Raw genomic sequence first — 26,529 nt, 5'->3', positions numbered from 1 at the left:
CCCCAGTAGTATACAGTCAGCCCAGAATTTTAAAACAATAAACGTGCGGCGCCTAGTATGACGCGCCGCTGCTGACGTCATACTAGGCGCCGCACGGGAGAAGAACAATGGCGGCGCCCAGCACGATGTTAAAGAAGACAGAAGACCGCGCGGAAGCAAGAAGAGGAGCCGGGAAGCCAGAAGAGGAGCCGCAATGACATTGGGGGAGCAGCGCTGCGCATCGGGCCACCGGAGGGCGAGTAAATAAGTTTATTTTTTTTAGTCCATTTTTAATTATTTTTTTACAAGTATTGACTCGTGTATAAGCCGAGGGGACGTATTTCAGCACATTTTTTGTGCTGAAAAACTCGGCTTATACACGAGTATATACGGTACTTGTCACAATGCATTGGACCCAATTACAGCCATTTGCTATGGTGACACAACCCCTTTAATGGACTTGTGACGTACTAATAAGACACAAGTAGTCAAAGGATTAAAGGGGTGAACCCGTTTAAGCACATAAACTATGTTTATTGAATAATGAAATATTTTCCAATTTACTTTCTGTATTAATTACTTTGGTTGCAGTCTATTTACAGTCAATTTACATGTTTACTTCTTGGGAATAGAAATCTGTTCATGGTCAAGTGATGTCACACAGGTGCACAAGCCGTCATCACACAGAGTAACAGAGTGCACCTGTGTGACCATGGAAAGATTTCTGTCCACTGACAGCTTCCGATAGAATGACAGCAAGCAGAGATCTGGAAAATCAAGAGGAAAGGATACAGAAAGGATAATGGAGGATAATGGATAACTGTGTAACTTTTCACTATACAAACAATAATGTTTAGTGTCTAAAACTCTCATTCTAAAAGACAAAAAAATATAGAAACAAAAATGGTATCAAAACCTGCAGCTAAATGTGATTAACACTGGTGAGAAATCCAAAATATGTGATGGTGGAAGTCATTGAAAATATTTTATGATATTATAATATGGGAACTATAGCAAACTATGTGCTCAAGGTTTTTTATCTTTAGAGAAGGCATTTTTGGTAGTTTTTGGGGATGTCAAGCACACTTTATAGAAAGTGAGGGGGCCTCAAAAGTCACAGTCAGTCATTCTAATGTATTCAAGGAAGAATTTCAGGCCATACTGCTTAAAGGTCACCTACCACCAGGATGAAGGATTGTAAAGCAAGCACACTTACATACTGGTGTGTGGACCCTCTGGCTGGATCTGCTCTTCTCTTACCTTCTCATGCCATTGTTTCTATTAAAAAAGGCTTTAAAAATTATGCATATTAGACTGAGGGACTCCAAGCTCCATAATTAGTGTTAATGAAGCCTGGAGCCCCTCAGGCTCATTTGCATATCTGTTTTGCCTTTTTTCTTAAAAACAAGTGAATAGGAAGCTTTAAGAAGAGTAGATCCTGTCAGATGGGGCACACATCAGTATGCAAGTGTGCTTAGTTTACAATCCTTCATCCTGGTGGTAGATGTCTTTTAAAGAAAAAGTATGGCTAAATGAATGGATAGATAGGCAGATAAATTGCTGTGTACTAAATTTAGATGTTGCTCCTATTTTTTGAAAATTAAAAGAAAAAAAACCTTATATAATGCATATTTGAGCTAAGCTCCCTTACTGTTTGCTGTGTTGTTACTGATAAAAGGTGGTACTTTTCATTGGAAAAAAAAGTTTTAAAATCGGGCTTGGACACCCCAGCGTGTCACTGCTGGAACGCTCAGCACTCTGTACACAAGCATCTGCTCCTCCCTCCCTCCCTTTCCCGAGAACCGGTGACATTAGCAGTCTCTGCAAATGTTCTATAGCAGTGGTGGCGAACCTATGGCACTGGTGCCAGAGACGGTATTCAGAGCCCTCTCTGTGGGCACCCAGGCCATCGCCCCAGTATGAAGTTCACCAGACAGTAGACACCAGAGGAGATAGAGGGACTGGCACCACCTGAACACAGGCACAGAACAAAGTCCAAGTCCGACAGTCACAGCCACACATTGGGACCGGCAAACAAAACAGTACTGCTGCGGGGTGCTCGTCCAGGCTTCACGGTTCAGTCAAAATACCGGCACGGCAATTGGCACGCCTGGTGCGTGCACATTTGCAAATATTTTTTTGCCCGTGGTTCGAGAATAAATATATTTTTACTACTCGGTACCCGTTCGTCAAACATATTGTAACTTTTTTTCGGTATGTGGACGACATTTTCATGGTGTGGGCAGGCACAGAGAACAAATTTCTTAATTTTGTTTCCTTTCTGAATAAGCAGAACACTATGAATATGCGGTTCACCGCTGTACTTGAGGGTAAAACATTAGAATTCCTTGAGGTTCAGGTAGCGGTGAGTGATGATAGACTTACCACCACCCCCTTCAGAAAGCCTACAGCTACTAACGCCTTATTACACCACACCAAGGAAGGGTTACCTTTCAGTCAGTTTCTCCATTTAAAAAGGTTAAATAGTGACTCTGATTGCTTTGAAGTACAAGCTCTCATGTACCTGTTTTGTGCCCGTGCCGGCACCCATGATACTGTGTGTTTTCATGTTTGTGTCTCGTGACTATGCGCACCCTGTCCTGATTACTTCCTCAATAAAGTTCTCCTGCTTGTGATCGGTGAGTGCCGCTTTCTCTTTCTATGGATGTTGGATTAGTTCACCAGATAGGACTCAAAGAATCTTCCTACAGAATCTTCCTACAATGATAAGCGAATTTTCCCTCCTCCTTTCAACTGCGTTGGTGTCTTTAGGAGGCTGAACGATTGAAAGTTGTCAAAGAACAAGGAGAAATAAATTACTGCTTAAATTGCTGTGCTGACACTTTGCAATAAATAAGTGGCTTTTGGTTGAAGTTTGGGCACTCAGGCTCTAAAAGGTTTGCCATCACTGTTCTATAGCAATGTTATGCAGCTGGCTGCCGAAGAGGGAGGAGAAGGTGCGTATGCCCACAGGAGCATGATTATGCAAAGCCAGAGGGCTGAGCATCCTGGCAGCAACACGCTGGAGCGCCTGAGACCAATTTTAAAACTTTTTTCCCCCAGAATAAAGATTGTTTCCTGTAAAAAAAAATTCCTTTAAAAGGGGTATTCTGGGAATATGAACGTCCCATAATGCTATAAATGAATGAATATAACAAAACTTAAATGTCACTAGTGACAAATGGAGCTTTGATAGATTTTATGGTATGGTCTTTCTAAAGTAGGCGATGCTATCACCAAGATGGCCACCACTGGAAACTACAAGTCCCATGATCCTTCAGTTCTTAGTAACACCTTCTCCCCCTTATGCTCTGCTCCCAGTGATGATCCAACAGACTTTCTTGCACTGTCACCATAGTAATGATGTGTGTAACTGCCATCACTGAACATTACTCACTGCACGGATGACGTCTCACCACAACACTGGCCATTCAGGATGCACTAAAACCTATAGACTACAGCCAAACTGGTGATCACATGACCTGCCCAGGCAGGTGATGTGGACATGTGACCAGCAGCCATCTTCTGTCCTGTGTCTGCTCCGTGTGGAGGAAATCAATGGACTGATTAAAGGGCCAGTAGCATCAAAATTCCTTATTACAGTCTTTGTCAACAGCAGTTTTCTGCTAAGGGGAGTAAAATTTTTAAAAAACAATAATTACATAATAGCCTATATTTTAAGGAACCATTTGTATTATGAATTATGATTATTCATGGAATACCCCATTTCAAGAATCATTTATTTGATTTATACCATTGTTGGTCACTAGGTGGTGCACCATCAATTCAAGCCACAGAACACATGATTTTTACGTGGAAAAGATTGGGGGGCGGGGGCTGAGTGTTTCACTCTAGTTTTTGGTTATTTGCGTTACCTCTTTACCAACAGAAAGCTGTTATTTTAAATTTTTTTTTTCTATCCAAAAAGGAAAAAGAAAACGGTCACCAGTCAATCATAACAGATTAATTACATCCATAATGGATTAAAGACAGGATTCATACCCCCTACTGCTATACACCATAAAGTGTTCATGCATGTCTTTGCAGTATGGATGCACACAGGCTTTGTAGTGTATGGATAATAATAATAATAATAATTCTTTATTTATATACCGCACACAGATTACGCAGCGCTGCACAAAGCATGTCAAATTGGTCCCTGTGCCCATGGGGCTCACAATCTACTGGTATGTTTTGGAGTGTGGGAGGAAACAGGAGTACCAGGAGGAAACCCACGCAAACACGAAGAGAACATACAAACTCTTTGCAGATGTTGACCTGGGTGGGATTCGAACCCAGGACCCCAGTGCTGCAAGGCAGAAGTGCTACCCACTCAGCCACCATGCTGTCTCACAGCATCCCAACTGCATTGGGCAGTCATTTGCCATGGGTGTTGGAGCCCCCAATAATATCAGTTTACTTAAAGCTAAGATAACACAGTGCACACATTTATTTCATATAGTGGTCAGAATGTGGAAGTCACTTAACCCCTAGGCGCACCACGACGTTATACTACGTCCCCGGGGCTAGATGCTTAGCGCACCGGGACGTAGTATAACGTCTAGCTTCTGGGACCGGTACCAGAAGCAGCGGCTGTCAGCTGTCTATCACAGCTGACACCGCGCTGTAACACCCGCGATCGGAGCCGGCTCCGATCGCGGGTGTTAACCCCTTACACGCCGCGGTCAAGCATGACCGCGGCGTGTAAGGGTGTTCCTGCTGTGGATCGGATCCCCCGTGCCGCTTACCGGGGGATCCGATCCTCTTCCGGGCAGCTCCGAGGACTGGCATGTGCCCCGGAGCTGCCCGGTCTCCATGGCAGCCAGACCCCTTCCGGGTCTGGCTGTAAACTGTCTGAGCATGCGCAAGCTTGCTCAGACAGTTTACACTGCTCTACAATAAAATAGTATTGTAGAGCGGTGTATTGAACTTAAACCAGTGATCAGAGCATCACTGGTTTAAGTTCAAGTATGTATAAGTAAAAAAAAATGCAAAAACAGTTAACACTACACATTATAATAAATAAAAAATAAATACATAAAATATAAGCCCCTAAAATGTCACTTTCCCATAAAAAACTTAATAAAGTATAAAAAAACATAAAAACACAAAAAAACCTGCATATTTGGTATTGCCGCGTCCGTAACAATCTGCATAATAAAACAGAATTGTTACTGGACCCGCACGGTAAACGCCGGAGGAAAAAAACGCAAAAAACGTTCCGAAAAAAGATAATTTTTAATTAATACCCTATAAAAAATGCTCTAAAAAGTGATTTTAAAAATTTTTTGCACTCTAAAATAAGCCCACTAAAAAGAACAACTGTTCTCGCAAAAAATAAGCCCCTAACCAGATTTGTCAGCCAAAAAATAAAAAAGTTATGCATATGAAAAGATGGTGATGCTAAAATGAATAAGATTTTCTCCAAATTAGTTTTTATTCAGTACAATTGAATAAAATACACAAAACCCCCACATATTTGGTATCCCTGCGTCCGTAACAATCTGCATAATAAAACAGAATTGTTATTAGATCCGCAAAGTGAACCCCGTAAAAAACAACCTAAAAAAACTCTCTCTGAAAAAGATGATTTTTTATTAATGCCCTTTAAAAATGCTCTAAAAAAAGTGATTTTAAAAAGTTACGCAATCTAAAATAAGACCACTAAAAAGAGCTATCATTCTTGCAAAAAATAAGCCCTTAAACAGATTTGTGAGGTGAAAAATAAAAAAGTTATACATATGAAAGACGGTGATGCTAAAATTAACAACAATTTTGCCAAATTACTTTTTATTCAGTAAAAATGGTAAAAAATAAAAAATATATATAAATGAAGTATTTTCATAATCGTGGCGACCCATAGAATAAAAATAATATACTATTTTTATGGTATGGTTAACGGCCAAATAAAAAACACATAAAAATTTTCCTAAAAATTGATGATTTTCATTTCCTCCACCAACAAAGAGTTAATTAAATCTCACCAATTAGCTGTAGATGCCCCAAAATTACATACCAGAAAAGTGCATCTCATGTGGCAAAAGAAATAAGCCCCTATAGGTCCACATTAAAAAAAAGAAAAAAATTATAGCCTGTACAATGTGACATAGCAAATCTGATTTGGATGGCGCCTCCTTCCCTTCTATGCCCGGCCGCGCGCCCATACAGCAGGTTACCAGCACATATGGGGGATCGGTGTACTCGGGAGAAATTGGGTATCAAACTTTGTGGAGCCTTTTTTAATTTAATCCATTTTAAATGTTTAATTTTCCACCCAAAATGGGTGTATTGTGAAAAAATATTACAATTTGCAGACTCCACCTCCGTTTTGTTTTAACCCCTATAAAACACGTAAAGGGTTAACAAACTTCTTAAAAGTAGTTTTTCATACGTTGAGGGGTGTAGTTTCCACAATGGGGTAATTTACGAGTCTTGCTATTATTTAGGCCTCTCAGTGTCAATTAGAAGTTGATCAGGTCCATCTAAGTACGGGTTTTGGCGATTTTACAAAAAATGTGAAAAATGGCACCCAAATTCTGAGCCTCATAACATTCTAGTAAAATATGTGGAATCTTAAAAAACCATGCCAACATAAAGCAGACATTTGGGAAATGTAAGTTATGAATTTATTTGGGTGCTATGACTATCTGCATCAAAAGTAGAGAATTTAGAACGTTGAAAATAAAGAATTTTTCCAAATTTTTGCCAAATTTAGTTTTTTTTCATAACTAAACACAAAAGATATCATCCAAATTTTTAAACTAATTTGAAGTACAATGTGTCACGAGAAAACAATCTCAAAATCCCCTGGATATCTCATAGCGTTCCAAAGCTATAACCACTTATAGTGACACAGGTCAGATTTGAAAAATGGGACCGCGTCCTTAAGGCCAAAATAGGCTGTGTCCCCTAGGGGTTAACAAGGACAATATGTGGAGCACTTCCCCAGTGACACCAGTGCAAACTTCATGGTGACCTTTGGTCTGTAGTGATCGGGGCCTGCTGACAAGTTCAGCTTTGTATTAAAGAGAACCGTCAGGTAAATTAACCCCCTAAACTAAATATATTTTCATAAACTACCATTACAAAGCATTGCCTCTATCTCTTCATGTCCCTCTACATGCCTGTAAACCTAAGCAATGAAGTCCTAAAGCTGTATGCAAATGACCTGTGAAATGTCCAATGAGTCATTATCATATTCAAGCTGTCCAGCTTATTCGTGAGTGGCACCCAGTACTTGATTGACAGTCTGTGTAATGGTGTAATGGCTCCTCCATGTGCTTCCTGGTGCTGGCACCCCCTGCAGCCTGTGTGTGTATAGGAGAGATACAACAGCTCCAGGCAGCCATGTTATAACAGAACATGTCAGGCACTTGTGTAGCTGATGTCTGTGTCTCCCTCTAGGAGGGAGAGCACGTCAGCAGGTAAAGCACAGACACTAGCAATGCTTTACTATACATTACACACAGACATGAGCAGGGGGAGGAGGGGGGAGGGGTGACATCACTGCCTCTGACCAGCATAATTTACATAATAAAGAAAATATGATTTTATAATGATTAATGTATGAATTGACTAGATAAAGGCAGGTATAGAATCCTTGTGAGCTGCTCCAACAGGGGACAGGAATGGTGACAGACACCTGATGACAGGTGTCCTTTTAAAATGTTAAATGATCTGTAGTAACTTGCATTAAAATATTCAAAACTTTTGAAACCTTGTGCGACTTTATGCTTGGGTTTTCGGAGGACTTCTGATTGGGTCATACTTTTAGCCAAATACATGAAAGCTTCCACAAGCATAAAGTTCAAATTGTGTTTGGTACTTGCTTCCAAATAAGGAATTGGGAATGTAAAAATGTTTTTTTTTCTGTTTTATAAAAGTCATTATTTGTAAATGTTTCAATTGTGAAAGCCCCAGAAATTAAACGGTTAAAACTATTTCAGACTTTCTGCACTATTCTTCACCTCAGAAATGGAGAGGGGTGTCCCCTTTAAAGTTACATCACTTTCAGTTCCTCATTTACACAGGATAACGCAAGTTCGGCGTGTACCAGTGACCAGTTCTGGGATCACTTTCAGGTCCTGCAAGAACTACCTCTTTATTACTGTTTGCACTTTTTCTGTTTTCATACAAAGTAAGATTAAACACCGGATGTATTTTCTTATGACTGAAAAACAAAAACCTAGTTTCATTAAAAATACTTTATCCTAAAATATTTTACTCTGGCCACCAGATTTAATAATAGACTGACACATGTTAATTCTGTAGTAGTAGGAGGAGAAGTTATCACGTTCATTACATCCAGCGCTGACAATAGATCACAACTCATATGCTCCCACCCGACACAGATCACGTCTACAAAATCCTCCCATAGTCCCATAAATGGGCTGGATCCAGTCTATTACCACTTAGGGTCCTGAGGCCTCTGTAAAGCATCTCACTTATTGCTGTTAAAAGCAGCCTAAGCAACAAGCCCGTAAATTTAAAAAAAAAAAAAATGTAAATTTTAGTACCACATTGATCTACTGGATAAAATTTGTTTCGAGTTTTGGCCACAGCATTTTTATTTTACACAGAAGGAGCTGTATGCGGACTTGTTTAATCTGTTTTTTTAATTATTTTTAAATATGTAATTTTTACATTTTTTCTATATATTACTTTTTGATTGCTTTTTATTTATTTATTTTTTTTGAAGGTGAATGCATAAAAATCTTGCACCACATTTATGCAATTTTTTTTACATCATTCATAAAAAAATCTCAACAGCTACAGGGTGGGGGACATCTCCCCCTCCCTGCCAAGGGAACAGGGCGGGAACACCCTGCCCACAAGATTTACTATAGCTGGAGTACCAGTGGAGAATATACCAAAAAAAAAAAACCTCTGCCAGTCCAGTCCTGGTCTCCAGGTCTTAACTGGCAGAGTTTACTAAGAGGACGGCGCGTTCAAAATGCAAGACTTAAAGGGCACCTACCACCCCGATTCTACCTATAAAGGTAGAAGGGGTGGTAGGTGGATGGATGGGACGTGAGGATAGCCCTTTTTTGGGCTAATCCCCACGTCCCGGGTGTCTTTTACAAAACTTTATTACATCTATATGCTAATTTTTTTATGCGTCTACTGGGGCGTGGAGTAGCCGGACATGAGGCTACTAGTCGCGGCTATTCCACGCCCCAGTAGCCGCGTTACTCTGCCTACCAGTTAATCTTCGGCGCGCAGCTCCTGGTAGCTGTGCGCCCTCGTCCGCGTCCCCCGGCTACTGCGCATGCGCAGTAGTTCCGGCCCCGGAGCCGCGGCCGCGCAGCTGAAGGCCTGCGTTCTGGTAGCTGCGCGCCGAAGATTATCTGGTAGGCGGAGTAACGCGGCTACTGGGGCGTGGAATAGCCGCGACTAGTAGCCTTATGTCCGGCTACTCCACGCCCCAGTAGCCGCATAAAAATATTAGCATATACATGTAATAAAGTTTTGTAAAAGACACCCGGGACGTGGGGATTAGCCCAAAAAAGGGCTTCCTCACGTCCCATCCATCCACCTACCACCCCTTCTACCTTTATAGATAGAATCGGGGTGGTAGGTTCCCTCTAATTATGTGCATTATTTTTACATTAAAAATGCATTTTATATTATATAGAGAAATAAACTGATTTTTTTTTTTTTTTTTTTTTTTACATTTGATGGCACATGCAATCATTTGTCCATGTATAATACTTCTATATTGCAATGTATTATACACTGACAGGCAGGTTATTAGACACCTCATCTGAATGCAGGGTCTACATGGCAAAGCTAGGATCTACATGGCAAACCAAGACCATAACAGTAAGAAATGGAATAATTGTCATTTTGCTACCAATAAAAATATGAAAAAAATTTATAAAAGGTCATTTAAAAATGGTAATAATTAAAATGATAGCTAGCCCTGCAAAAGTACACAGTTCCATACAATTAATTATATTAAGAGTTACTGGTGCTATTCTGTAGCAATACAAAAATAAGTAAGTTTGGCATCTCTGTGATCTTACTAACCCAATAAGGGGATTGTCTTTTAAAGATGGAAAAACAGAGCCCATAAAACAATGGGACATTGCTATTAGCAGATAGATGAACAATGTTACCTGAAATATCAAAAGAAGAAGTGGAAATGATTTGTAAGAGAATGTGATTCATTAAATAAGAGGAAGCTGTGATGCGCTCAGACATTTCATGTGTCCTGGGGAATTAACCCGTTACCACCCACAACCTGATGTCTCAGATATTACATGTGACTCTAGGAAACATTTATGATATGTGTATTCTGAATCTAAGCGAGCATACCTGGCCTCTTCAAGCACGGTTCCCATTACCCAAAATTTTTCCTCATTCTTTACATCTTCATTTATATCTGTTCCACCAAAGATTACCCCAAAAGGTATACCGTTATCTGAAAAAAGAAATAAAAGCAACAAATATTAGAAACTTAGTAAAGGAATTGAAGACAGCTGCAAGGGAACGCAAGTCCTGGCCCGGGACCGGATGCTCCACAGCCTAGTCTTGTGCCACATCCCAGTGGTTGTAATACATCTTATCAGAACACACCAGAAAGTCCATTACAAACTCAAAGACAGACAGCAAAGATGAGAGCTGCTTTGAAAAGGAAGATTACAGTCACATAATAACCAGTAAGAATGCTACATAAAGAAATAGTTACCAAGTAAAAATCTTCCAGCTTTGAAAACGTGAATCGCCAGTCCAGCATCAAACTTCCGTTCAGATATGAGGTTTGCTACCTCCACAGGGCTCTGCACTGCAGATGCATCTCGGAGTTCACATTCATGGCCTGCGGCCTCAAGGTGGCTCCTGGATTTTGTGGGGAAAAAACAATTTAACCTTAGGTCAAAACCGTTTGTGCACAGAATATCAGGAGCCAACCCAACAATATATTAACATAGTGGAACAACTTATAACTCCAGGGCCCTATGCAAAATCTGTAAGAGAGCCCTCTATTTGCATATATATTCTCTATTTTATTGGTACAAAACGCAGCCTGACAAACTGCGGCATTCTATGCACAATCACGGTGCGGTGAGCACAACATGTCTTTCCGCACCATGACAGAGGAGGGAAACCGCTCTACAAATGATATAAGCATGCGGGTGCACTTACACTACCGCTCAAAACTTTGGGGTCTCTTAGAATGTCCTTATTTTTGAAAGAAAAGCACATTTTCTTTCAATGAAGCGAACAATAAATGAATCATAAATACACTCTATACATTGTTAATGAGGTAAATTACTATTCTAGCAGCAAACATCTGTTTTTTTTAATGCAATATCTACATAGATATATATAGACCCATTTCCAACAACCACCGCTCCAGTGGTTTAACGGTTCATTGTGTTTGCCAACTGTGTAAAAAGCTAATGGATGTTTAATAAACTCTTGTTCCAAGTATGCTAGCAGAGCTGAAAAAAAAATTGGCTGATTAGAGAAGCTATAAAACGGACCTTGTTTTGAGCTGGTTGAGAATCTGGAGCATTTGTTTATTCTATGGAACTCCCATAATTGCCAGAAAAAAAGAACTTTCATGTGAAACACTACAGTATTCTTGTTCTTAGAAATGAAGGCCATCCAACAAATTGCCAAAACAACTGAAGATTTTCTAGAGCAGTGTGTACTACTCCCTTCAGAAGAGAACACAAACAGGCTCTAACCAGAGTAGAAAGAGAAGTGGGAGGCCCCGCTTCACAACTAAGCAACGAGACACAGTACATTAAAGTCTCTGGTTTGAGAAACCAAAACCTCCTTGGTCCTCAACTGGTAGCTTCATTAAATAGAATCCGCCAAGCGCTAGTGTCAACTCTGTGGGGCACATTTACATACACGTCCCTGGCGCGTTCCCCTATGTGCATTATCCGACTGGAATGCACTGTGCAACGATTCACTAACATGGTGCGCCCGATATCCTGCATTTGTGGCTTCCCCGATCAGGTACGCCGAAGTTCACCATCTTCTTCCCGGTGTATGTAAGTGCTTGCGACACAATTTAAATGTTAAATCCCACGCTCAGTCCGAATCAGTCGGATTGTCCAACAGCCCGTCCCTGATTTCTGTCACATGAAAGCTGCGCCAAAATCCGATCGCGTGCAACACAATTACTTTCTAAATACCTGTCCCAGCCGTGCAAATCCCGAAAACTTCGGGAAGTCTGACGGAAATGCGATACGCGGACCCTTAGTAAATAAGCCCCAATGTATACAGTGCAGAGGCGACTCCAGGATGCTGGCCTTTAAAGAGTGGCAAAAAAAAAACATATCTGAGACTGGCTAATAAAAGGAAAAGGTTAATATTGGAAAGAGGGGAAAAAGTATTATAGACAGACAAATCAAAATTTGAGGTGTTTGGATCACACATAAAATTTGTGAGATGCAGAACAACTGAAACAATGCTTTGGTGCTGGTAAAGTGGGAGATTTGTACAAGGTCAATGGGATTTTGAATAAGGAAGGCAATCACTCCACTTTGCAACGCCATGACATAACTTGTGGACAGCGCTTCATTTGGGCCAATTTCATCCTAGAACAGGACAATGACCCGAATCACCTCCAAATTATGCATAAACTATTTAGGGAAGAAGCTGGCAGCTGGTTTCTATCTGTAATGGAGTAGGAGCCCAGTCACCAGAGCTCAACCCCATTGAGCTGTTGTGGGGGGAACTTGACCATGTGGTACAAAAAAAGTGCCCGCAAACTTGTGGGAAAGGCTTCTGGAAGCATGGGGTGACATTTCTCCAGATTACCTCAGCAAATTAAAAGCTAGATTGCCAAAGGCCTGCAATACTGGAATTAGAGCAGGGAGTATTCTCTGATAAAAGCAAAGTCTGAAGGAGGAAATTATTATTTCAAGTGACAAAAAAATATTTCAAACCTTCCCAATGTCTAGACGTCTGGATTATATTTTCTATTCATTTTACAACTTTTTCATGAAATACACAAAATTGTCTATGTGACCCCAAACTTTTCAGTGGTAGTGTAGATACTTGCCTCTGGCTCTTCCTGCATCCCTCTGATACTTCCGTCTTTATCACAACTTACAGCTGGGCACACGCACCAAAGATCCAGAGCATTATGGGAACCAGGCTTTCCAGATTTTTTTTTCCAGTATTTCAAAACCCGTTGAAACTGAGGGTCCTAGACCCTAAAAGCATAAAGCCAAATCTGCTGGCTTAGCAGCCTCAACCCTGTTAGTTCAGTTTAAGCCTGTGTTCACACGTGGCATTTACATTGTGTTTCAAAACACAATTCAACAGCTGAGGAGAGGAGATGTGCCCAATTACATTGTGTTAACGTTTCATTTAAGTAACCTCAATGTTAATACAATGTAAACGCACTAATGGAGATGCATAAAAATAGACCAGTGCAGAGTCAGGCTCAACAGTCTTACAGGCAGTCCCCAGATTACGTAGGCTCTTTAGGTCTGTTCTGAAGGCAAATTTGTTTGTACCGGAAGTTGTAACTGGCATATTTGATAATTGTAGCTCCAGAAAAAAAAAAAAAAAACTATTTTATCCCAGAAACAATTGGATTCTCAAAAATGTTTGCCTTTAAGGATTCTCAATAAAACGTCATCATCGACACCTTCCAGCTTATAATTGCAGCCTGGGACTAAAGTAATGAGTTAAAAGAACAAAATAAGAGAGTTAGTGGGGCGCTAATAAGCATTCCAAGGAATGCCAAATACTAAGAGCCAATCTTCCAGAAAAATCCACTTTAGATAGTTAAAACCAAATAGAATAGAATATAAAATCAAAGGTGCTGAATTTGCTACCTCAGCTACCAAGGACACACCCAAAATCAAAGGCTGCAGAATTTGCTACCTCAGCTACCAAGAACGCACCCAGATGGATCTCCTTAGAATCACAACAGACAAATCCCTCAGCACTTCCAGGACTATTTTGGTCAACAGGACTGCTACCTGGTACTAAATCTCCATTTACATCACACTCTTTAAAACTACGGCGCACACTTAGGTTCCAATACAACCTACAATCCTCTCACTACGGTTGTCGGTAATCCGTAACCCTGCCTTCATCTCAGGCCACGAACCGGGAGCCATTAGGTGGTTGTCAGCTAAGTGTGTATTCCGACTGAGGCATTTGACTTTGGGGGGGAAAACCTTTGTCCTTTGCAGAAGTAGTTACTAAATTTGAGGTGCCCACCCCTGAATATTTTCACCTTAGACAACTGTTACATTTTGTTTAATCCATCTCCTCAGATACGACCTCAGAATCATGTACAGTCTTTGAAAATATTTGCCTCAATGACCCTTTCAGTCGCAGAACCTTCTCTAGTCTGTACTCCATACTTAATGCCGAGGTCAAATGACACTTTATTGCACAAGAGGAACCTGACCTTGTTTTAAGCTCTCTTTAGAGCACTGGAGACATTGCTGTACAACCCTGGCGAAGGGAAGACAACAAGTCACCCTAACTGCAACATCTCTTAGATTGTTACACAGAGTTTATTATGTTTCTACACAACTGGCTAATATCTACCCACATTTATCTGATCGTGGCTTCTGGGGTTGTGATGCTCTAGGCAATACACCACACATTTGGTGGCACTGTCCCATAGTTGAAACCCTCTGGAACAATGTGAAATCCCTTATCTGCTCCATGTTTAGCCGCTCTATGCCCCAATAAAGAACACTGGTTAATACAATTTATTGCGTGAGCTGCTAGGATCCATATAGCTGCTAAATGGAAAAACTGACTTGTCTAACCTTATATTGCTCTTTGAAATAATTGAAGCAACTAGATCAGACACTTACCTGCTATGTGAGGGGATATGGATCTGGAGGGATAACCTCACAATGCTCTCCAATACTTGAAAAAGAATCAGTATTGTCTCCCTAGCAGTTACTCAGTCCTCCACTTGACTCACTCCTCCTGAACAATCTGATATGTCCATGTATTATCAGGCTTACTTCTGTGAGGATTCTGTAAATTTCCAACAACACCTACCCTCCCACTGTGTCCCCTTCCCTCTGACGTGCCCCTTGCGTTTTATTGTTTTACCTGTTTTTAGTTTATTTACTGTGTAGTGACTGTTTTCCCACACAATTTAAGTTGCACCCTGCGTGGGGTATCCTTTTTAGCCAAATTCTTCTGTAAGGCAACTTTAGACAATTTAAAACAATAAAACAATTGTTGAAACTAAAAAAATAAAAAACAGCAAATGATTTCTTGGCTGACTCACAAAATACATCACATATCAGTCATGTTCAAGGATACTAAGTGAAGTGGTAGTGCAGAAGGCTGACAACCGGTTTCCTGATCAGCAGGGGCTCAGTGCATAGACCCCACTGAGGGTAGAATATTCACCTTTTCTGTGCATAGATGATAAACTTTTTCATAAAAAAAGGCTATAAGCAACACATGTCAGATAAGCCCCACACAGACTGTTCCCTGAACAGAGGTTGAATGCATTTAGATGTACTGAAGGGCTGAAAGGCCATGACTTCAATCACCCTGGTATCCCTGCCATATAGATACATCTATCCTGCGGAGTCTGACTATGACATATGATCAGGGAAATACTCCTTGTACAATTCATTAGAGATGAACTTCTGCTTCAACAGAATTGACCTGTACAGACTGAAGCATAAAGGACAGAGACGTAAAGACGTATGCAGTAACATCACATCAAGAATAATTGACGGTTACAGGGCCACTTGTCACTCCACTTGTCAGGAGCTGCGCTACTTATGAGTCCAAGTCTAAGAATAGTAAGAAGCTCTATTACCTCTCATTAATAACTACGATTTAACCCACAGTATACAGGATTGCGATCCCAAATGATTCGATTGAAAATCAGGGATTAAAATGAAACGGGCAGTCCACAAATTAATATAACACGATATACAGATGACCCCACGTTACGGACAGACCTCGGGGGAAAATATTTTGATACTGTAATTTACTAATTTAGTCACAGATTGAGGGTGGATTCACACATTCAGATTTTCAGATCCAGTTTCCGATATTCAAGCCAAAAATGGAGCGAAAAGAGAGAAGGAGTAGCATCTCTCAATGATGATCCTCACCCATTATGATCCACACCTGCATTTGGCGTAGAAAACTGCATGTGAAAAACTGAGGGTGCGGTCACACATCGCGTTTACCGCATGCGTTTAAAACAGCTGAAGGGAGATTTGCCTAATAAACAGTTGTTAACACTTGTGTTTACAAAACGCAAATGTTAACGTTTGCGTTAACAAATACATGCTTTAACCGCGAGGTTAACGCGTGCGTTGACAATGCATTTACAGTTGCGTTTTGTAAACACACGTGTTAACAGCTGTATAATTAGGCAAAACACTCTTCAGCTATTGCAATGCGTTTTTAAACGTGACGTGTGACCGCACCCTGAATGTTTGAACGCACCCTGAAATTATTAACAGTAAGGTGTCTGCAATGAAGCTTATTTGTTCATCCTTGTTCCCGTGTCAACCCAAAATAGTTGAAATCTAATTGACACAGTGACCAAAAAATACTTTGTCTGGAGTTACACTTACAAAATAGACCAGTCCCTGTCTGACCCCCACTCTAGTAATGCATGTAGGAAACATGTCACACCTTTCCAAACATTACCTATTTATAAAAACGCCCCCACCATATGACAATATGAAGCCCACATATTTATAGATTTAGCAAGTGGATATCTTATAGTCCATCACAGCAGGACACATGGGACTGACTAATAATATGGCCTGATACAATTCTGGTTTCTGTCATTTTGGCCACAAGAATTGAGTCACAAACTGAACTGTTCTCATTGTGAAACGTAACATCTGTAAGTGTGAACAGACCAAGACCTTGCTAGTCACACCTCTACTACATCATTTTCCATTGGGGACCAAGATCAGCCTGCAAATGTACGAAGATATCATTGGTCTGCCAACCACAGGGCTTTAACGTAGTTATTAAACATTATTTCCAGGGTAGAGAGCCCTGCGTTTGGTTTCACATAGTGGAATTATCTTGTTTACTGTTAATGCCTGGTAACATAACTAAGAATTGTTAGAGATTTTTATCCAGGGCTTTTTTCCCAGCACTGGGATACGTAGCACATAAAAGACACAGACTCCTGGGCATAAGCTGCACTCAAATTACCCTTTATTCCTAACGCGCAGTTGTGTATATAGAAAAGCAGAAATATTCTGCATAGGGGCGTGAAAAGTTGAATACTGAAATGCTTTAGGTTAGCTTGAATATAACAGAACCTCCCCTTTAAGCTATTTTCTCAACTGAACTTTATATATTGTTTCTTTTGGAAAAACACTAAACAGAATGTTATCACTATCCCAGCTACAAAATATACCGAGAAGAAGGCTCCGAAGACTCCTCAGTCGTCGATGGCGGCTGAATCATAAAATGGATAACAGTGGACAAGATGGCGTCTGGAGAGAAATATCATATCTCTCACAGAACAAAAGCCAAACTAAGAGCCATCTCCAAAATGACCGCATAACAGTCAAGGAGTTTTCAACAAGCATAGCCTTTATACACTTCTGTGTTCTTCAAGCTCCCACTATAATGTATAACAGCTCATGGACCATGTCACACACCACTCATCCACTATTACTTCCCTAACCAGAAAGGTCAGGATACCTCCTATAAACTAGCAAACAATTACTATAGGGCAGTTTCTTGTACTAGGTGACATTACATAGCTTTCTTTTTTTCTGGGAGAGAGTTCATCTGAATATATACCTCCCTATAGAAAAACCTGTCAACCCCCCATCCCTCTCCACCATCTGACAAACTAAAGATAGTAGTTGAGTGTCAGAGCCCCATGCATGGGGAATAGCACATGACTAGCCCTGTCTGCTAGGATAACTCTATGGGTAAAGAAGGTGCTGCCATATTTTCAGGTCCAGGATCTCCACTAAACTGCGACCAGTTATACAAGTTAAAAGTGGAGTTCCCCTTTCATAAGCCTAAGAAAGAGAGTCCCCATCTCAAATATTTCCTAGGAGCAGTCACACGTAGTGGCACATGTCCTGATAATACAGGGAAATGACAGCTCTACAAATAGCAGCGTCTCAGTAGTATCTGAGCAGCTTATTGTAAAATAAAGGATTGCCCAGTGTAGAGTCATGTGAGGCCCTTAAAGGGAGTAATATGTGACAAGAAAGCACTTTCCAGCTGCCGTATGAAAGGGGAAGTTACCGGCTGACATGAATATACAGTAACAGCTGACGTGGATCGCCAAACCAGTTACACAAACATTCAGTGTACTGATAAGGCTCAGCAAACAACTAAATACACAATCATGAGGGCCAGCAGCAGTGCCGGCAGGAGGATATTTCTGTTACATAGTATATGGCATTATAATGAAATACAGCAGACAAAGTCCTAATGTAAAAGGAAAGCCTTACACCCAAACCCTCTACACTAGGACACCCCAATGCTGTACTTCTCAGAAAACTCAGCTTGTCAAGGCTAGCTGTAGGCATGGTGTAGCATAGCCAAAAACCTGTTAAGGCTGTGGGTCTATCGCACGGTGCCAGGCTACTGACCCTGGTCGTCACATGAAAACTCAGCCTCACAAGAATAGATAGGTACTAACTCAATCTAAAACAGCAGTCCCTGTATCCTCTATCCACAAGGAATCCAGAGGCCAAGCCATCAGAAATGCACTGAATGGGTTCTCAAGGTACCCCTGCTGGATGGTGACCCATCACAGCTCCATCAAAGTGAATGGAGCAGCAGCAAGTCGCAATAGGACAATCATTCCCCAGATGTGGCCCACAGCAGTGTGTAACTTATCCCCTATATGGAGAGGAAAGCCTGGAGACAAAGTACTACTGTGGAACAACCCTTTAAATTAACATACTCTCATCTGTACTTCCTACTTTTAGAAACTGAAGGGGAGACTGGTACTCCAGCTGAGCATAAACCATGAGAAGTCATTTCCATTTTTCAAAGCGACAACAAATTGTTTTTTGCATTTCTTTCAAAGTTTTATTAAATTTGCTGTGTGAGGGCTTTTTTGTATTACAAATGCCATTTTCATTTGTACAGCCTTGGGATTGAGAAAGCTTTGTGACCACTTTTAGTATTTCTTTTTGTGCCATGTGCGATTTAAAAAAATAATGACAGAGTGAAAGGGCTCTGGCTCCTGGATGCGCCATTTTATCTGGAATATCAAAACTCTGATATAACATTCTATGCAATTGGCCTGGCATTCAGGAAAACCCAGAAGTGACCAGCTCTGCCATGGTACAGATCTGTGCAACTCACAAGTCTCAGCTCACACATTTATTAACTTTGAATAAAAGCTGCGGTCACTGGGATAGCTAAACACAGGCAGCAAACGTCTGCATCGTTTACATTGGCATGGATTCCTGAAGTGCATCACTGGCGCCACAAAGGATTAATAAACTTGCCTCCCTTCATTGTGTATGTTATTACCCCCTTTAAAAGGACACGTTCTAGTTGGTGTTAAAGGAATTGGCCCAAGTTGTATTGTTGTCCCCTACCCCTATAGGGCGCAAGTCTCCGGTTACATCCATGAGAGCGCCAGGGCGGGTAATCTCAGCTATGTCTGTTGGGAGCTCTCCGTTGAGCCTTGCTATGGAGAAGGGGTCACGACTTTTATTGAGGTCCTGACAATCCTTACACACAGGAGTTGGTCTGATGCACAATTTTCACTAAGAGAGATGGACTCTGCAGCCTGTACTGATCTTATTCTGCACACCTGCTGTTGTGCAGTGACACAGGTTCCTCCTGAAACCCTGCAGTGTTTATGTGACGTGTGAACAGCGCCTTACTTCTGTAGGCACAGCGGTGGCTGCCCCCAGCACAGCACGAGCTGTCACCCACCTGATCCTCTGGGCAGTGGTGGAGTTACCGGTGTTTGCTCTCAGACAGGCGAGAAAGAGGATTCTCATGGCGGCCAGCTCACAGCTACCTGCTGCCGTACACCCGGATCAGTAGCCCAGACATGACCCACACCCAGGGGAGGAGTGCGGACACACAGCGATCACCTGCAGCCCGATCACACCTCGTCCGTATCCGTACAGATGGACACAGTCCTGCGATGAAATGTCCCCCCCAGGAACAGCGCAGCGCAGGCCACGTTCCTACACAGACTGCTACTGTACATACATGGGGAGGGGAGGCTGTGCGTGTATACAGACGGGGATATGAGAGGGTATATACAGAGGATGTGTACAATTACTACTCTATTATATAGAGTGGGGACTATGTGTTACAGGTAGATATATAGCATGTGCATGTATTGGTGATGGTACCATAGTGATGGTATTTATTATTCCATGCTGTGTACTGGGAACAGGGTCGGATTAAGTGTTCCATGGGCCCCGGCTGTTCACACAACTAGTCTCCCCCCCATCAGTGTCCAAACCAACATGTACCCAGATGTTAGAACTTAATTACTTCTGTACGTCCTTTATCTCGTATTGTTCATTATAGTTATTTAATTATGAACTTGAACTTCAATTGTCCTCTTATCACCCGTCTATTTAGGAAAGTCAATCACATTCCCTAACTGCATGAAACCCTCCACCCTGACTACCATCCAGATCTCCCAGAGAGTGTAGGAGATTTGTAATGCTTCCCCTGCCTGGCCCGGACTCTGTGCACCCTGCAGCTGAACTCTCCCTCATACAGCAAACACTTGTGTATAAGCCAAGGCTCCTAATTTTACCACAAAAGAAAAACTAGGAAACGTTACTGACTGGAATATAAGCCCTGGGGTACGAGCCGCTACTCTAATTCCACAGCAGATGTCCCCTTTACAGAAATGTCCACAGCAGAGCCCCCCCTTTACAGAAATGTCCACAGCAGAGCCCAACTTTACAGAAATGCCCACTGCAGAGCCCCCTTTGCAGAAATGTCCACTGCAGAGCTCTCCTTTACAGAAATGTCCACCCCAGACGCCCCCTTTTAATGAAATGTCCACAGAAGATGCCCCTTTAATGAAATTCCACAGCAGATGCCCCCCCCCCCTTTAATGAAATGTCTACCCTAGTTGCCCTCTTTAACTAAATTTCCACAGCAGATGTCCCCTCTACTGAAATGTCCACCCCTGATGGCCCCCTTTATTAAAATGTCCACCCCAGATGTCCCCTTTTAACCCCTTCGCGCTCCGCGGCGGATATATCCGCCACGGAGCGCAGTGACTTAGCGCTCAGTGGCGGATATATCCGCCACGGCTCCTATGCCGGCTCGGCTCTGGATCAGAGCCGAACCGGCATCGGGAAACACGGGGTGCCGGCTGTAACTAATAGCCGGCACCCCAGTGTAACACCCGCGATCGGAGTTGTCTCCGATCGCGGGTGCTTAACCCGTTAGATGCCGCGGTCAGCGCGACCGCGGCATCTAACAAGTATCTGGGGGGTCTTTCCCCCACGATCGGCCCCCCCGAACCGTTTTCGGGGGGCGCCGATCGTTGCTATAGTAACTCTGGGGTCCGATCTGGACCCCAGAGTTACTAGCAAGAATTGCCAGTAAGATGGCGTCTGTGACGTCATCTTACTGGCAAAGTGCCAGCCTATGCAAGTGCATAGGCTGACACTGATAATACTCTGCAATACATGAGTATTGCAGAATATTATCATGAAGAAGCAATCAGAAGATTGCTTCTTCATGTTCCATGGTATAAAAGTGAAAAAGTAAAAAAAAAAGTTATTCAATAAAAAAATAAAGTCATAAATCACTAAAAATGCCCCAAACCCCCAAAACATATAAAGAGACATATAACTCAAAAAAAAAGTCTAAATCATAACACAAACCCCACATATATAGTATCACCGCGTCCGTAACAACCCGTAGAATAAAAGTAAATCATTATTGAACCCCCACGATAAACGCCGTAAAAAAAAACTGTTATAAACCCTCCAAAAATTATGATTTTTACCTTTTCAATCCCACAAAAAATGATATAAAATGCGACCAAAAAACCATATGTACTCAGACATGATACTGGTGCAAAGTACAACATATCCCGCAAAAAACAAGCCATCAACCAGCTCCGTAGCCAAAAACGTAACAAAGTTATGCCACTTGGAAGATGGCAATACAAAAATTATAGATTTTTCCCCACATTAGGGTTTTGTTTGACAAATTTAGTAAAACGTAAGAAAATATATTCATGTCTGGTATCCCCGTAATCGTATCAACCCATAGAATAAAGATAACATGACTATTAGTCTATACGGTGAACACCAAAAAAAAAAAAGTCAAAAATCCAGTACAGAATTGATGCTTTTCTACTCCTGCCCTCAAAAAAAGTTCCTAAATTTTCAACAATAGGTGATACCAACCCCAAAATGGTAACAATGGAAAAAGCATCTCATCCCGCAAAAAAAATGCCGTCACATGGTCCCGATAACGAAAAAGCGAAAATTTTATAGCCTTCAAAAGGGGCCAATGAGGAAACTAAATTCCTGGCAGCTGCAGCGCCCTCCTTCCCTTCTGCGCCTCGCTGTGCCCCCATAAAACAAGTAACGGCCACATGTGGGGGGTCTTTGTACTCAGGAGAAATTGCAGAACAAATTGTATGGTGGGTTTTCTCTTTTTATATTTTGGAAATGTGTAAAATTTGGTGCTAAATGAACGTATAAGGGAACAATATGACCATTCTAAATTTCACCTCCATTTTGATTCAATTACTATGAAGATCTCAAGGGGTTAACAATCTTCGTAAAAGCTGTTTCTGATAGCTTGAGGGGTGCAGATTTGAAAATGGGTTGGTTATATAGGGGGTTTTGATGCTAAATATGTAAAATTTCATTCAAAACTGTATTTATCCCCAAAATAGTCAATTCTGAAAATCCGGAAAAGCGATATTCTATTTGCAAGCCGCGTGACGTCAAAATAAATTATCCAGATATTTCAGAAATTATGAAAATGTAAAGTAGACAAATGGGAAATGTTATTCAGCAACTTATTTAGCTGGTAAATCTATCTGCCTGAAAACGTGATGATTTAGAATTTCGAAAATGGCAAATTTTTCAAAAAATTCATCACATTTTCTTTTTTTTGTAAATAAACGCAAAACTTATCTGCCAAAATTTACCACTAAAATGAAGTACAACATGTGGGGAAAAAACAATCTCAGAATCGTTTTGATAAGTAACAGTGTTCAAAAGTTATAACCATATAAAGCGAAGCAAGTCAGAATCCAAAAAATCGGGCTGAGCCTTAAGCTGTAAAATGGCTGCGTCCTTAAGGGGTTAATGTAAAGTCCACAGCAGGCCCTCTTGAAAGAATTCCGCGATTCCGTCTTCTCCTCGCGGCTCTGTCTTCTCCTTCCAGCCCAGACGCATCTCTTCCACGCAGCGGTGTCATGGCCGCATGATATCATAGTGTGTAGCGCATACTACACTATGACATCACACGGCCGCAACACCACCGAGTCATAGGACTATTCTTTAGTCCTTCCCTTCATATACTCTCAAACAGCTTATACATCTTCATACCATACCTTGCTCTTGTTTGGCAGGTACTGGCAGAACTGAAATGTACTAGGGACTTCCATAAATTTGGAAGTCAAATGATCTATGATGGGCCTGACCTTATATAAATGATCTAGGGTCATCTTTGGGTGGGCACCGTATTGTCAGCATAATGCAAAAATTTATGGATGGCTTCAAAAAGCATCCTGCTCATTGCAATATGCCTGTGCTCCAATAGGTCCTGATTTTGGAATTTTTTACCAGTCCCATAAGAATTACTATGCCCCAATATTTCTCCATCTCTGCTGCACTGACAGGGGACCACCTGTGGGGTTGTGTGTAAAAAGAAGTGGGGTTTGGAGCAATATGTTGTGCAACATAGAGATTGGTCTGGGATACTATCATACCAATTAGCAAGTTTAGGGCAGGCTCTGTAAGGTAGAGTCCTGCAGGACTGATGGAGGGGGATGAGACAGCAGCGGCAGGCTAGTAGTCTGCAGGCCTTCTGTCCTCTCACATTGTGGTCTCAGATGTTTCTCTCAGAGAACTCTCTCTCTGAGAAATCTCTCTGGAACCTCCGATCAGAGGGAGTATAAGTTAGTTTCCACCTGTGCGGAGTTTCAGGCATCCACCAATTAGTAACCTTGGGGCAGAACAGGATTTACAATGGTAAAACATAACCTGTTCAAGTAACAGCCAGGTCAACATCTGCAAAGAGTTTGTATGTTGTTTCCGTGTTTGCGTGGGTTTCCTCTGGGTCCTCCGATTTCCTCCCACACTCCAAAGACATACTGGTAGGTTGATTAGATTGTGAGCACCATGGGGACAGGGACTGATTTAGCAAGCTCTATACAGCGTTGCATAATCTGTGTGCGCTATATGAATACAGGAATTATTACTACTTTTAATTGGTTAAAAAGTAAACCCTGCATTACCAATTTAGGACAGTAGATGGCGCATAGAGGTGATCAGGTTATATAGACCAGTGATTTTCAACCTTTTTTGAGCCGCGGCACACTTTTTATACTTAGAAAATCCTGGGGCACACCACCAACCAAAATAGCACAGAATGACACTAAAACAGTCATATTATACATATAGTTAATAATATAGATTCAAACTTTATTTTACTCACTCAGTGTGAAACCTGGGCCTGTTTCGATAAATACAAAAGGGATATCCTGGCAGGAATGGTGGAAAGACACACACAAAGCTCTTCCTCAACAGTTCTCAGTTTCTCCCTGTTTTTAGTATATGGTGCTGATTATTATGTGGCTCATATACTGCAAAATATAGGGGTACAATGAGAAGTACTATGGCCATGAGGTCAGAGTACAAGTGCCAGATCATATACTCAGCATATGAGCTGGTACTTGTAGTACTCCAGCCTCATGACTATAGTATTTCTCATTGTTATATGCAGTATACTGCTGGAGTACTAAAAGTCTCTCCGCTCTCAGGATGATGCGCCGGCCTCGGTGACGTCATTTTGTCGTGCGAGGTTCTAAGCTTGTGCATGTGTTATTGTACACGTCTCCTACATCCAAGCCATGACTGCGCATCGCTGGGAAACAAAACACAGGGGGCACCATAGTTTGGGGAACTTTCCCAGCGGCACACCCGACCATGTGTCGCGGCACACTAGTGTGCCACGGCACACTGGTTGAAAATCACTGATATAGACATATAGCAATCTAATAGAAGCACAATATTTCATAATGATCACATTTACTGGGCAATACATACGCAGTTACTGTATTATGCTGCAGATACACTGTGCAGAAATGTCACATTTCAAATCCACACATTATAGGTGTGCAGATACCATAGGTTGAATACTCCCCCCCACACTTTATGCCACCGCAATGGCAAGAGGGCAGGGAAGTACACTGAGGCTTCTGCCTGTTATTGAATTGGCTAGAGTCTAAGTTTATTCAGCAGGGTGGGGGAAACATCAAGAGCTGGCACACAATGGGGCACATTTACTTACCTGTTCCTGCGCGATCCCTGAGGTGCGTTGGCGGAAGATCCTGCACAGCTGCCCCGATTCACAAAGATCGTGCGCCCGAGATTCTGCATGTGTCGCTTTCCACCTCAGGTCCGCGAGAGTTTACCTTCTTCCCGGTGCATGTAAGTGCTTGCCATGCAACACAATTTTAAATGTAAAATCCCGAGGGTTGTCCTAAACTACTGGATCACCCCGATTAGTGTCGCATGAAAGCCGGCGCGATTACGACACAATCCGACCCAATGCAACTCAATTCCCGGCGCGATCCCTGAAAACGCCGGAAAACGTGACAGAAATGCGGCCAGGGGACCTTAGTAAATAAGCCCCAATGTCACAACTTTTGATAAATTCTCCCTCTTTGATAAATCCTCCATCTTGATTACTGGGCACTACGATGTAAAACAGCCCCAGGTCGTAATATCTAGATCTCATTGAAGAACACCGCATCAGCACTGTTATTTCTTTTGAACTTTAAACAAGGATAACAATGAGACCACCTCAACAACCACACGAGCAAGAATGCCAAGTATAAGCAGTTGTTCAAGGTTGCTGCTCTCAGCGTTATATCACTGCCAATGGTACTTGGCTACTGTCATAACTTCTATAGACTTAAAGGACCTTCCACCAAGTATTATAAAGCAAGCACACTGACATACTGGTGTGTTCCCTCTCTGGCAGGATCCGCTCTTCTTTTAGCTTTTTATTCCCTGTTTTTTTTTAAATAAAAGCCTTTCAAAATTCTGCAAATTAGCCTGGAACACGGAACGCAGGACACGGGAACTCAGGAGCAGGAACACATGGGAGCAGGAACGCAGGATACAGGGGAACACACAAGAACGCAGGAGACACAGGAATGCAGGAATATGGCTGGGCAGCTTTCTCTAAGGCTTAGGCACATAGATCTGGCAAGGGACACAGGAAGGGGCTGGAATTTAACTAAAATGGCTGGCCGGCCAGCGCCAGTTGTCGGAGTCAACGCTGGATAACGCTTATATGACCCCCGCAGAATCAGCTTAGTGAAAACTTTGGCACCCAGAAAGCAATCAAAAAGTTCAGTGATGAGAGGCAAAGGGTAGC

General features: G+C 41.9%; 1 protein-coding gene across 1 annotated transcript in view; it reads right to left on the bottom strand.

Annotated features, from left to right (window-relative positions):
- GLT1D1 (glycosyltransferase 1 domain containing 1) overlaps window positions 1-20,131 on the bottom strand; it is an 81,542-nt gene extending 61,411 nt beyond the window's left edge. The window contains exons 1-3 of the mRNA XM_072144371.1: window positions 19,846-20,131; window positions 10,670-10,818; window positions 10,297-10,402 (exon numbers count right to left, since the gene is read on the bottom strand). Of these exons, the coding sequence (XP_072000472.1) occupies window positions 10,297-10,402; window positions 10,670-10,818; window positions 19,846-19,913 (323 nt within the window). The 5' untranslated portion in view covers window positions 19,914-20,131. The remainder of the gene's footprint in view (window positions 1-10,296; window positions 10,403-10,669; window positions 10,819-19,845) is intronic.
- Window positions 20,132-26,529: the final 6,398 nt, after the last annotated feature.

The sequence above is a fragment of the Engystomops pustulosus genome, chromosome 1 (genome assembly GCF_040894005.1).
Source record: "Engystomops pustulosus chromosome 1, aEngPut4.maternal, whole genome shotgun sequence".
Classification (NCBI taxonomy): Eukaryota; Metazoa; Chordata; class Amphibia; order Anura; family Leptodactylidae; genus Engystomops; species Engystomops pustulosus.
Note: the sequence above shows the minus strand (reverse complement) of the source record. Positions and strands in the feature narration are given on the sequence as shown.